At 37.3% G+C, this 12,250-nt stretch overlaps 4 protein-coding genes across 4 annotated transcripts; all 4 read left to right on the forward strand.

Annotated features, from left to right (window-relative positions):
* The first annotated feature begins 1,795 nt into the window (after nt 1-1,795).
* Nucleotides 1,796-2,724, forward strand: LOC122083778 (17.9 kDa class II heat shock protein-like). The gene has a single exon (XM_042651669.1). It carries the CDS (start codon nt 1,990-1,992, stop codon nt 2,458-2,460), a length of 471 nt encoding a protein of 156 aa, XP_042507603.1. The 5' UTR covers nt 1,796-1,989; the 3' UTR covers nt 2,461-2,724.
* A 2,275-nt stretch (nt 2,725-4,999) lies between these two features.
* Nucleotides 5,000-5,982, forward strand: LOC122083777 (17.1 kDa class II heat shock protein-like). The gene has a single exon (XM_042651668.1). It carries the CDS (start codon nt 5,194-5,196, stop codon nt 5,665-5,667), a length of 474 nt encoding a protein of 157 aa, XP_042507602.1. The 5' UTR covers nt 5,000-5,193; the 3' UTR covers nt 5,668-5,982.
* Nucleotides 5,983-8,304: 2,322 nt separating this feature from the next.
* LOC122083872 (17.3 kDa class II heat shock protein-like) lies at nt 8,305-9,211 on the forward strand. Its single transcript, XM_042651792.1, has one exon. It carries the CDS (start codon nt 8,481-8,483, stop codon nt 8,946-8,948), a length of 468 nt encoding a protein of 155 aa, XP_042507726.1. The 5' UTR covers nt 8,305-8,480; the 3' UTR covers nt 8,949-9,211.
* A 1,921-nt stretch (nt 9,212-11,132) lies between these two features.
* Nucleotides 11,133-12,039, forward strand: LOC122083723 (17.9 kDa class II heat shock protein-like). Its single transcript, XM_042651608.1, has one exon. It carries the CDS (start codon nt 11,293-11,295, stop codon nt 11,761-11,763), a length of 471 nt encoding a protein of 156 aa, XP_042507542.1. The 5' UTR covers nt 11,133-11,292; the 3' UTR covers nt 11,764-12,039.
* The last annotated feature ends 211 nt before the right edge of the window (nt 12,040-12,250 follow it).

Genomic DNA, 12,250 nt, shown 5'->3' on the forward strand with positions numbered 1-12,250 from the left:
TTTTTTTTTTTTTTTTTTTTTTTTTTTTGGTTTCTGGGTTGTTTCTGAGCTGGTTTGGGAGTCTGTGATCGTCTTTTGATTAAGATGATGACAGCTCTGTTATTGTTGGTTTTGAATGAGAATGTATTGAGTATTTGCCTAAAAATGAGCTCTTCTGGGGAATGATTGATTAGCAGAAAATTAGTCTAAGAAAAATTTATCTAAAATTGAAATTAATTAATGAGAATAAAAAAATTATCTTACCTGAGTTATTGATAACAAGATCTTACAGATAATTTCATCTACAACTCACCAATGTGAAGTGGAAAAGTTTAAAAGAAGAACAGAGTTTTGAAAACAGAAAAATAAAATTCTACATTCTGATGAGAACAAAAAGTGGAATAATCCCTTATCTGATGATGTTTGAATATACGGCAAATTATCCCAATATGATAAACAATGAAATTTCATTAATTTTTTCAAAATATACTTCATTTTTTAAATTTTATGATAAAATATATAATTATCTCACCCCTTTATATCCACCTTACTATTTTCGACCAAACAAATGGAGATCCAACTCTTCTTTGTAGAGCCCAATGACAAAAAAGTGATCCTAGAGCTGTGGGGACACGGGCACTTGTCCCTAGGTCACTAGACCTATGATCATTTTTTGACTCTGAGCTCTATGGAGATGAATCATACCAAGCAAAATGGCCCTAAAATAGTAGATAAAAAGAAAAGAAGAGAGAGTAGATTAGGAAATGATTTACAATGTACTAAAAAATTAGTATAGGAATGGACTCCATTGAGTCCCAATGCTCACATAAGGTAATGGAACTAAACCTTATTTTATGTGAAATGACATCAATTGCCCTTATAATAGAGTGGAAACTAGTTGTGTTGATGGGAAAATAAAGTAAGGTTACATTCTTAGTTACAAATAGATCAATGGTTTAATTAGTTTTACATTAGTTTTCAAAATATCCCATAAAATGTTAGGAGATTTGATCACAATATTTTTTCTCTCTCCTTAAAAGTATTATCAAAAGGGGAAGAACCTTTTTTTTTAAGTACTAACTTTTTAGATGATGTAATTAAATTAAGTAATCAATGAATTTTCTTTTCTCTTTGTTCATAAAAAAATGAGAAGATTTTACTGTCAGGTCGCATGGCCCCTATAGGAGGATTAATGAGGAGGTGCATGGACATCTACGAAAATGAATGAGGCAGTCATTTTGCCCCCTGTGTGTGAATTAGGGAGATACTATTAGGTAGTGTTATTTTTTTTTTTCTTAGTTAAAAAAATATATAAATAACACATAGCTATGCTATCTACTTGAGAAATTTTTTCTTGGGAAAAAGTTCTCTGAGCCTAAGGTGTAGTGCAATCCTTCTCAATAGAGATTGTTACATGATACTTTTTTAAATAAAAAAATGATTAAAAAAAATCATTGTGTCAAGGTGTAGAGAATTTTTCTTGCTTAGAAAATTTTCTCCCTTTCTCTTTTATTAGAGAGGAATTTTTTTTTCACCTATAAGTCTACATTCGTATTATTACCCCGTAAATTCCATATGCACAATTTATCTTTTGGGTAAAATACATTCATAATTGCCAAAATCCTTACTTTGTTATTTTTATTTGATAGTAAAAACTAAATGCATTCATAATCTTCGTTGGCCGAAAATAAAAATAAGCACTTACTGTGAAAGGGAGTGGCTTGTTAGAATCTTCTATCGGCTTCCAGACAAATCAAGAACCTTCTCGAACACGAATGCTCCAAAAGTCTCTCGAAACTTCACAACTCGTTCTCAGCTGCCCTGCCACACTATAAAGCCATCTTCAAACTTTCTCCGTCACAGCAAAAATTGAGAGCAAGTTGAAACAATCGAAGAAATCTCCAGCAATCCACACAGAAGGAGCAGCAGTTCAGCATCTCTAAGCCATTTGGAGTTCTCGAATTTCGTTCTGCGACAACCGTAAAAAGGGAGCAGAGAAGGAACAGCATAATGGATATCAGGCTAATGGGTTTGGACGGTCCTTTAATCTCCACGCTGCAACACATGCTCGACGGCTCCGAAGAGGCGGAGAAGTCCTCCAACGCTCCCACTCGAACTTACGTCCGAGACGCCAAGGCAATGGCTTCCACCCCTGTTGACATTAAGGAGTTTCCCAACTCATACGTCTTCATCATCGACATGCCTGGGCTCAAGTCCGGCGACATCAAGGTTCAGGTGGAGGACGACAATGTGCTACTCATCAGCGGAGAGAGAAAACGAGAGGAGGAGAAAGATGGGGCAAAGTATGTTATGATGGAGCGCAGGGTGGGCAAGTTCATGAGGAAGTTCGTACTCCCTGAGAATGCCAACACAGATGCCATCTCCGCCATCTGCCAGGACGGTGTGCTCACCGTCACCGTCCAGAAGCTGCCTCCACCGGAGCCGAAGAAGCCCAGGACCATCGAAGTCAAGATTGGCTGAGGCTTGCATTTATTGGGCTTCTTCTATGTTATCGTCCCTCATCTTCCCGCAGGATAGGAAGCAAGGTTGTGACGAGTAACATGGGATGGGAGACACAATAATCGTTAGCAGATGGCTTGGGGTTTAGAGTATCAGTGTTTGTGTGAGCTTTCTTTTTCTTGTTTGTGGTTTTCTCGGGGTTTATGGTCGTCTTCCGATGAAGAAGATGACTGCCCTGTTTTAGTTATTTCTTATTGTCCAATGAGACTGTATTTACCCGTTAAATTCGACTTTTTTTTTTTTTTTTTTTTGGAAATGATCTATCAATCAACAACTGAGCTAAAATTATTTAAAACTGAAACTAATTAATGTCATTTTATATGCTATGCAGCCTGGTATTGATCTTTCTCCAAAAAGTCAATTATATATTCAAACATTATATGACATCTATTCTGCCACATAGAGGGAAGATGTGTTTATTTTTGATAAAAATAAATAAATGAGATTTTACATAAAATATCGCGGAGAGGGTTTAATAAAAGGTTGGAGCACGGACAAAAGCACCTGAAGAGATGAGATTTTTGCTTTTTATGAGGGTGGAGTTGTCATTTTGCTTCCATTGTCTGGAATTTAGATCCTGGAATCTGGATCCCGCTCCTCCCCTAATGATATCATTCTTTTCACATAGTGGCTCTTTTGTTGTGGTATAAAATCACTCTCATCAGATTGATCGTCAATTTTCTAGAAAAGAATGGGAGTGGTTCCCCTGATTTTTGTGCATTCTAAATGATATCTATGTGCTGCTCATAACAATGTTTATATGAGATTTATATTAAGTTTTAATCAAAATAGAGTTGACAAGTGACAATATAAAGCATTATAAATTTCAAGACTACAAAGAGTATGCTCGGATTACTATAAGGCTGCATGTTAATATATGGCAAGATGGATGATTTGAGTTTGAATTTGACAGACTACGTGGCTACATGCTAAAAGATAGGACATGAGGCAAATCATATGAAAGATAGGTGTAAAAGACCTTGCTACCTTCCTATGTACAAAACCTTTATATTGAACATCATTTGTGCCTTCTTATATACAAAATAATTTTATTTCACCTCGTTGGTGTGCTCCTCTAGTTTTTTTAGGTAATTCGAATGTCAAGGAGAAAATGACATAAAAACAGAGAAAGACAATACAACTTTCTTTGAGCATATCAAAAGAAAAGAGGAGAGATTTCTAAATCAAGCAGAACAAACCCTACAGCATAATTCATGTGATATAGAAAGTAAAGCTTTTGCAATTGAGAAACAATGTTATGGAAGAGTTAAATAGCCCAATCACCAAAGCGAAAATAGTACGGAGCCCTTTCAATGCGACGACTCTTCTACAGAAAGTTTCTCATGACTGGATGGGTCAGGTTTCTAAAGACAACATGACCACTGCCATCATTCGACTCTGATGCATCCTCTGAAAAATCTATACGTGTACTCTATACTATCAACTCAGTAGGCCACTTCCACACTATGGTTTAACTCAACTTGATTGATCACCTCCTCACTGTGTTTCAACTCTGTCTTTTCTTCTGGAGAGATATCGGCATTCCAATTCGAAATTTGAAAGAATAATTACCATCATAAGGATCATTTTCAAGACTCGAAAATTCCATAGACTTCGAAAAATCATCCGAAAAAGTAACTAATGAACTATTAATCTCGAGATTTACATTCAGGGACCTTAGAACCTTCTTTTTCTTGTTCCTTTTCTTCTTCATCTAGACTCTACAACCCGCTCTGGCTTTACTCTATCCACGTTTGAGCATGTGGAGAGCTCATACTTGGAGGATCTCCTCAATCTTGTATCAACTTTTTTCAATAAAAAGAAAAAAAAATGCATAAAACGATGGCATATTTCATCTTTAAAAATAACAATGACCTTTTGAAGCAGGGTTTTAAAAAAGGAATCCATTATTGAATCAATCCTTGCTGATTACGATTAAGCTTGACTCGAGATTGATCCTTACAACCTTAGAATCATCCATTTGATATGAAAATTTATAGATTCTAAAGAATCTTGGTAAGAATACTCTGATTCAAATCAACAAAAATTAAGATAGATTCAAGCCGATTCCAAGTTAAATCCACTGATTCCCAAACTGATTTACCGAATTTTCAGAACCTCTTTTTTTTGTTAATTTTTTTTCAAAATCTTGATTAAAAGAAACCAACAAAGTTGAGGTATGAGAAGTGATGATTTTTTTTTTTTTTAGTTAAGGAAGAAATGAGATATTAGCTAGGAGGTGCAAACTCGATATCTTTTCTTTTTTTCTTTTAAGGTAAAATCAAGACCTCTTGATTAACATAGACATTTTACCATCACAACTCACCAATTATACTATACATGATTATTAAATTGTATCATTCTGGAGGGGCGCCTTGGAACATTCCAGAGTTTTAAAACCTTGGTGGGAGCATTGTCCCATTCTCTATTTTTCCGTCGAAGGTAATAGTCAAGCAGCTATACTTTTGCTAAATTTAAAGAATCAAAGAACCTCCTACAAGCCAAAACCGAGAGTTCCAGAACCACTTCTCTACACCTCTCTAGAATCTTCCCATCTGGATCATATCCTGCCACCTATAAAATCAGTTCTCTGATCCGCCTTCGTCACAGCAAAATTGTCCAAAGCGTGAGAAGAGCTGAGACAACCAAATCTACGACAATCTGCACTCAAGAAGAAGAAGAAGGAACAGCAAAATGGATATTAGGCTAATGGGATTGGACGGTCCTTTAATCTCGACTCTGCAACACATACTGGGTGGCTCCGACGATCAGGCGGAGAAGTCATCCAACGCTCCCACCCAAACTTACGTCCGAGACGCCAAGGCAATGGCTTCCACCCCTGCGGACGTCAAGGAATATCCCAACTCATACGTCTTCATCATCGACATGCCTGGGCTCAAATCCGGCGACATCAAGGTTCAGGTGGAGGACGACAATGTGCTACTCATCAGCGGAGAGCGAAAGCGAGAGGAGGAGAAAGATGGGGCTAAGTACGTCAGGATGGAGCGCAGGGTGGGCAAGTTCATGAGGAAGTTCGTCCTCCCTGAGAATGCCAACATAGAAGCCATCTCCGCCATCTGCCAGGACGGTGTGCTCACTGTCACTGTCCAGAAGCTGCCTCCGCCGGATCCCAAGAAGGCCAAGACCATCGAGGTTAAGATAGCCTGAGGCTTTCCATGTACTGGTCTTTTATGTTACCATCCCATTTCTTCCCGCAGGTTAGGACTCAAGTTTGTGGCGAGTAACAGGGGAGACGCAATAAACGTTAGCTTAGAAGAGGGCTTGGGGTGTAGGGTGGGGTGTAGGGTTTAAGTGTTTGTGTGAGATTTCTTTTTCTTGTTTGTGTCTGGGTTTCTGAACTAGTTTGGGGAAATTGGGGTTTATGGTCGTCTTGCAGATGAAGAAGATGACAGCCATGTTATAGTAAGTATGGAATGAGAATGTATTTACCCTTAATATTATATAGACTGTGTCTTTCGGAAATGATCTGTCAATCAACAAGTGACAAATTCATCCCAATTGGTAAAATGCTAAATTGTTTTGAGAGTAATTTGATTGAAAATTGCTTAAATGAAGTTCATTTATGCGCTATTTTTACATTCCCAATTTCTTCCATTCCCCTCTGTCACCTCTTATTTTCTTTGCTAGTCTTTCTTTCTCTTCTCTGTTTTTTTCTTTGCTATCTAGGTATTCTCTTCTATTAACAAATCATTGAAGAACTTCCTATTTTTCTTCTTTGGGTTTTCACTGCCCTTTCCAAAGATTATATGTTAGATCAAACACCAAGAAACACGAATAAAGAAAGACAATAGATCCGTACGACACAGAGATTTAACGAGGTTCACACACTAGGGTGGTGTGCTACGTCCTCGGGCGAAGAAGAAGATGATTCACTATGCAGAAGAAGGATTACACCCTAGCAGCGGCGAGGAAGAACTCGTCCTGAAACCCTAGCTTCGTGAAAACCCTAGAATACAATGACTCTCAACAAGCAACAGTACATTATATATATATACTCCAAATAGCGGTTCGACCCATCGGGTCGCGGTCGATCCGGTCGAACACAGATCTCAGAAAATTTTCCATTCGGGTCGCCACCAAAATATGTCGGATCGGGTCAATCTTCAAAACGGGTCAAGAATTTGAGACAAACTTAACATTATACATTCTCCATTAATCTATATTACAACCATTAAGAGTTTGTTTCCCGTTTAACATTAAAAGAAATTAGGCTAGCTTTTATGCGGGATGATGAAGAGAGATTAGGTTTCGTTACAGCCATTAAGAGTTTCGTTTCTTTACTTATTGCTTGAGCTTTCCTTTTTCGGTCGGGAGCGTTGTGCGTTGGGTTTGCTCTCTTCTACTTCATAAAAAACGTATAGGGATTGAGATCCTATCTGGTTGGGTAGCTTAATTTGGCACCTATTGATGCTTATCCCTCCTCCAACAATGGATATGGATGTGTCATTCCATAAGAGGTATAGAGCTTCAGTCTGGCAGCATTTTTTTTCTCCTCTGAGGTCAATTACTTATTCAAACTGTTATTTTGCTACGTGTACGGAAGATGTATTCATTTCGATCATTAGATAGAAAGAACATAACCTAGATTTTACATAAAATAGTGAGAGAGGGTTTTCTATCCAAGGGGGCTATCTTACAGCCTCTTAAACTATTTTTTTCTTATCACAAAAATTAATAAAAAAGAGCATCTGAATAACCATGTTTAAAGAGAATTTTTTAGGTAACAACAGAATGTAATGTTTTCAGATTTTTTTTTTTTTTGAAATTATCATAATTTTTTTTTTTAATCTAAATCGTTTGGTCTTCACTTAAGTTCCTAGAGTATTGATACACATATATAAACATACACAAGATGAGTATCAATATAACAAAAGGTATTTGATTGAAGGAAAGTGATTCTTGGTTTGGATGCTCTCTCTTACTAAAATGAGGGGTAAAAATATCTTTTCAAAAGGGAAGGAGAGTGATAGAAACATAGAGAATGCTACTTCCTTTTCCATTAGATTTTGAGATTTGATACATGATTAATCTAGATTATATCCTCTTTATACTTTTTTTTTTGTTGTTAAAATTATATCATCTTTTTGCAATTGTTAAAATAGATACAATATTTATTTACTAGATAGAGTGGCTGGATACCTTATGATATCTGAAAATATATATATATATTTTTTTTTATGATAATAATTATATATATTTGGGGAGAAAGAATGCTCCCGTGTCTCTCTTTCTCTCTCTCTTCCTCGGGTTTCAACCTTTTATGCTTAAATACGAGGGGTGATGAAAAGATCACTTTACCCCTAGTTAGATGTCTGTACGCTTCCTCTAATTGTCCGCTTATTAATGCAGTGACCATGTGATCAAGTAGCAATCTCAACTTAAAAAAATATTTAATATATTTAATAGAGAGAAAAAAAAAAACTTAAAAAAGAACGTGACCAATGTGTCTACACATAGTGGGGGGATAAAATTACTATCCCATCCCTCAGTACATGTAAAAACCTTGCTATGTCAATGTTTCAACTGATATTCCCATTCGTAGTGATATAAAGAACATGTTGCCTTTTATAAAAAATCCTTCTCCCACTAACAGAATAGCATAAATAGGCGGAGAGTTTTTTTTTTGGGTATAGAATGTGTTTATGGAAGTTTCTATCGGCTTCTAGATAATTCTTTGAATCTTCTGAAACTTGAATGTTCCAGAACGATCGATTTCTATCGTCTCTCTCTCTCTCTAGAAACTTCATAGAATTATCTCTGTTGCTCTGCCGCAGACACACAACTATAAAGCCTTTTTCAAACCATTTTCGTTACAACAAAAATTGAAACAGCTCAAACAATCAGACGATTCATCAACAATAATCAGCACAGAATAGAACCATTTGCAGCATCTCTGACCATTAGAAGGTTTAGTTTCGATCTACAGAAACCGTAGGAAGGAAGCAGAGAAGAACATTACAATGGATATCAGGCTCATGGGTTTCGATAATCCTTTAATCTCGACACTGCAGAACATGCTGGACGGCTCCGACGAGTCAGAGAAGTCCTTCAGCGCTCCCACTAGGACTTATGTCCAGGACGCCAAGGCAATGGCTTCCACCCCTGCGGACGTCAAGGAGTACCCCAAGTCATACGTCTTCATCATCGACATGCCTGGGCTCAAATCCGGCGACATCAAGGTTCAGGTTGAGGACAATGTGCTGCTAATCAACGGAGATCGTAAGAGAGAGGAGGATAAAGATGGGGCGAAGTACTTGAGGATGGAGCGCAGGGTCGGCAAGTTCATGAGGAAGTTCGTTCTCCCTGAGAATGCCAACATAGAAGCCATCTCCGCCAGCTGCCAGGACGGTGTGCTCACTGTCACCGTCGAGAAGCTGCCTCCGCCGGAGCCCAAGAAGCCCAAGACTATCGAGGTCAAGATTGCCTGAAGATTTCATTTACTGGGCTTCTATGTTATCATCCCTCATCTTCTCGCCGTAACAGAGGAGATGCAATGAATGTTTGCAGAGGATTTTGGGTTTAGTGTATCAGCATATGTTTGAGCTTTCTGTTTTTTTTGTTTCTGGGTTGTTTCTGAACTGGTTTGGGAGTCTGTGATCGTCTTTTGATTAAGATGATGACAGCTCTGTTATTGTTGGTTTTGAATGAGAATGTATTGAGTATTTGCCTAAAAATGAGCTCTTCCGGGGAATGATTGATTAGCAGAAAATTAGTCTAAGAAAAATTTATCTAAAATTGAAATTAATTAATGAGAATAAAAGTTGATAAAAATTATCTTACCTGAGTTATTGATAACAAGATCTTACAGATAATTTCATCTACAACTCACCAATGTGAAGTGGAAAAGTTTAAAAGAAAAACAGAGTTTTGAAAACAGAAAAATAAAATCCTACATTCTGATGACAAAAAGTGGAATAATCCCTCACTTGATGGAAAATAATTCTCTGTTTTTCTCATCCCTATTTTTTCTTGTTTTGCTATCTGCAGAACGCGACACGTGGACAACTTTAAGACCAACGCACTGGATGTAATAATCCTCACCCAATCTTGACCGTTGGTCTTCTTATTGTCCACGTGTCGTGTTCTACAGGTAGTAAAACAAGAAAAAACATGGATGGGCAAAACAGAGGATTTTGATCATTACCTGATGATGTTTGGATATACAGCAAAAAAAGTAGAATAATCCCTTACCTGATGATGTTTGGATATATGGCAAATTATCCCAATATGATAAACAATGAAATTTCATTAATTTTTTCAAAATACACTTCATTTTTTAAATTATGAGAAAACATATAATTATCTCACCCCTTTATATCTGCCTTACTATTTTCAGCAAAACAAATAGAGATCCAGCTCCTCTGTAGAGCCCAATGACAAAAGAGTGATCCTAGGGCTTTGGGGCATGGGTACTTGTCCCTAGGTCACTAGATCTATGATCATTTTTTGATCCTGAGCTCTATGGAGATGAATCATACCAAGCAAAATGGCCCTAGAATAGTAGATAAAGAGAAAAGACGAGAGAGTAGATTAGGAAATGATTTACAATGTACTAAAAAATTAGTGTAGGAATGGACTTCATTGAATGCCAATGCTCACATAAGGTAATGGAACTAAACCTTACTTTATGTGAAATGACATCAATTGCCCTTATAATAGAGTGGAAACTAGTTGTGTTGAAGGGAAAATAAAGTAAGGTTACATACTTGGTTACAAATAGATCAATAGTTTAATTAGTTTTCAAAATATCCCATAAAATATAAGGAGATTTGATCATAATATTTTTTCTCTCTCCTTAAAAGTATTAACAAAAAGGGAAGAAATTTTTTTTTTTTTAATACTAACTTTATAGATGATGTAACTAAATTACTTAATCAATGAATTTTCTTTTCTCTTTGTTCATACAAAAAGGAGAAGATTTTACTGTCAGGTCGTATGGCCCCTACAGGAGGATTAATGAGGAGGTGCATGGATCTACAAAGATGGATGGGGCTGTCATTTTGCCCCTTGTGTGTGAATTAGGGAGATACTATGAGACAGTGTTATTTTTTTTTTCTCTTAGTTAAAAATATATATAAATAACACATAGGCTATGCCATCTACTTGAGAAATTTTTTCTTAGAAAAAAGTTCTCTGAGCCTAAAGTGTAATGCAATCCTTCTCACATGAGATTGTTATATGATACTTTTTTAAATAAAAATGAATAATTAAAAAAAAAATCATTGTGTCAAGCTGTAGAGAATTTTTCTTGCTTAGAAAATTCTGTCCCTTTCTTTTTTATTAGAGGGGAATTTTTCTTCACCTATAACTCTACATTCGTATTTTTACCCCGCAAATTCCATATGCACAATTTATCTTTTGGGTAAAATACATTCATAATTGCCAAAACCCTTACTTTTTTTTTTTTATTTGATAGTAAAAACTAAATGCATTCATATTCTTCGTTGGCCGAAAGGAAAAATAAACACTATTTGTGAAAGGGGTTGTTAGAACTTTCTATCGGCTTCCAGACAAATCAAGAACCTTCTCGAACACGAATGCTCCAAAAGTCTCTCGAAACTTCACAACTCGTTCTCAGCTGCCCTGCCGCACTATAAAGCCATCTTCGAACTATCTCCGTCACAGTAAAAATTGAGAGCAAGTTGAAACAATCAAAGAAATCTCCAACAATCCACACCGAAGGAGCAGCAGCTCAGCATCTCTAAGCCATTTGGAGTTCTCGAATTTCGTTCTGCGACAACCGTAAAAAGGGAGCAGAGAAGGAACAGCATAATGGATATCAGGCTAATGGGTTTGGACGGTCCTTTAATCTCGACGCTGCAACACATGCTCGACGGCTCCGAAGAGGCGGAGAAGTCCTCCAACGCTCCCACTCGAACTTACGTCCGAGACGCCAAGGCAATGGCTTCCACCCCTGTTGACATTAAGGAGTATCCCAACTCATACGCCTTCATCATCGACATGCCTGGGCTCAAGTCCGGCGACATCAAGGTTCAGGTGGAGGACGACAATGTGCTACTCATCAGCGGAGAGAGAAAACGAGAGGAGGAGAAAGATGGGGCAAAGTATGTTATGATGGAGCGCAGGGTGGGCAAGTTCATGAGGAAGTTCGTACTCCCTGAGAATGCCAACACAGATGCCATCTCCGCCATCTGCCAGGACGGTGTGCTCACCGTCACCGTCCAGAAGCTGCCTCCACCGGAGCCGAAGAAGCCCAGGACCATCGAAGTCAAGATTGGCTGAGGCTTGCATATATTGGGCTTCTTCTATGTTATCGTCCCTCATCTTCCCGCAGGATAGGAAGCAAGGTTGTGACGAGTAACATGGGATGGGAGACACAATAATCGTTAGCAGAGGGCTTGGGGTTTAGAGTATCAGTGTTTGTGTGAGCTTTCTTTTTCTTGTTTGTGGTTTTCTCTCAACTGGTTTGGGGGTTTATGGTCGTCTTCCGATGAAGAAGATGACTGCCCTGTTTTAGTTATTTCTTATTGTCCAATGAGACTGTATTTACCCGTTAAATTCGACTTTTTTTTTTTTTTTTTTTTTGATCTGTCAATCAACAACTGAGCTAAAATTATTTAAAACTGAAACTAATTAATGTCATTTTATATGCTATGCAGCCTGGTATTGATCTTTCTTCAAAAAGTCTATCATATATTCAAACATTATATGACATCTACTCTGCCACATAGAGGGAAGATGTGTTTATTTTTGACAAAAATAAATAAAT

Source organism: Macadamia integrifolia, chromosome 7 (assembly GCF_013358625.1).
Source record: "Macadamia integrifolia cultivar HAES 741 chromosome 7, SCU_Mint_v3, whole genome shotgun sequence".
NCBI classification, from domain to species: Eukaryota; Viridiplantae; Streptophyta; class Magnoliopsida; order Proteales; family Proteaceae; genus Macadamia; species Macadamia integrifolia.

What these genes read in the sequence shown, in the direction of transcription:
- LOC122083778 (XM_042651669.1), top strand. Translation starts at nt 1,990, where the DNA reads ATGGATATCAGGCTAATGGGTTTGGACGGTCCTTTAATCTCCACGCTG.
- LOC122083777 (XM_042651668.1), top strand. Translation starts at nt 5,194, where the DNA reads ATGGATATTAGGCTAATGGGATTGGACGGTCCTTTAATCTCGACTCTG.
- LOC122083872 (XM_042651792.1), top strand. Translation starts at nt 8,481, where the DNA reads ATGGATATCAGGCTCATGGGTTTCGATAATCCTTTAATCTCGACACTG.
- LOC122083723 (XM_042651608.1), top strand. Translation starts at nt 11,293, where the DNA reads ATGGATATCAGGCTAATGGGTTTGGACGGTCCTTTAATCTCGACGCTG.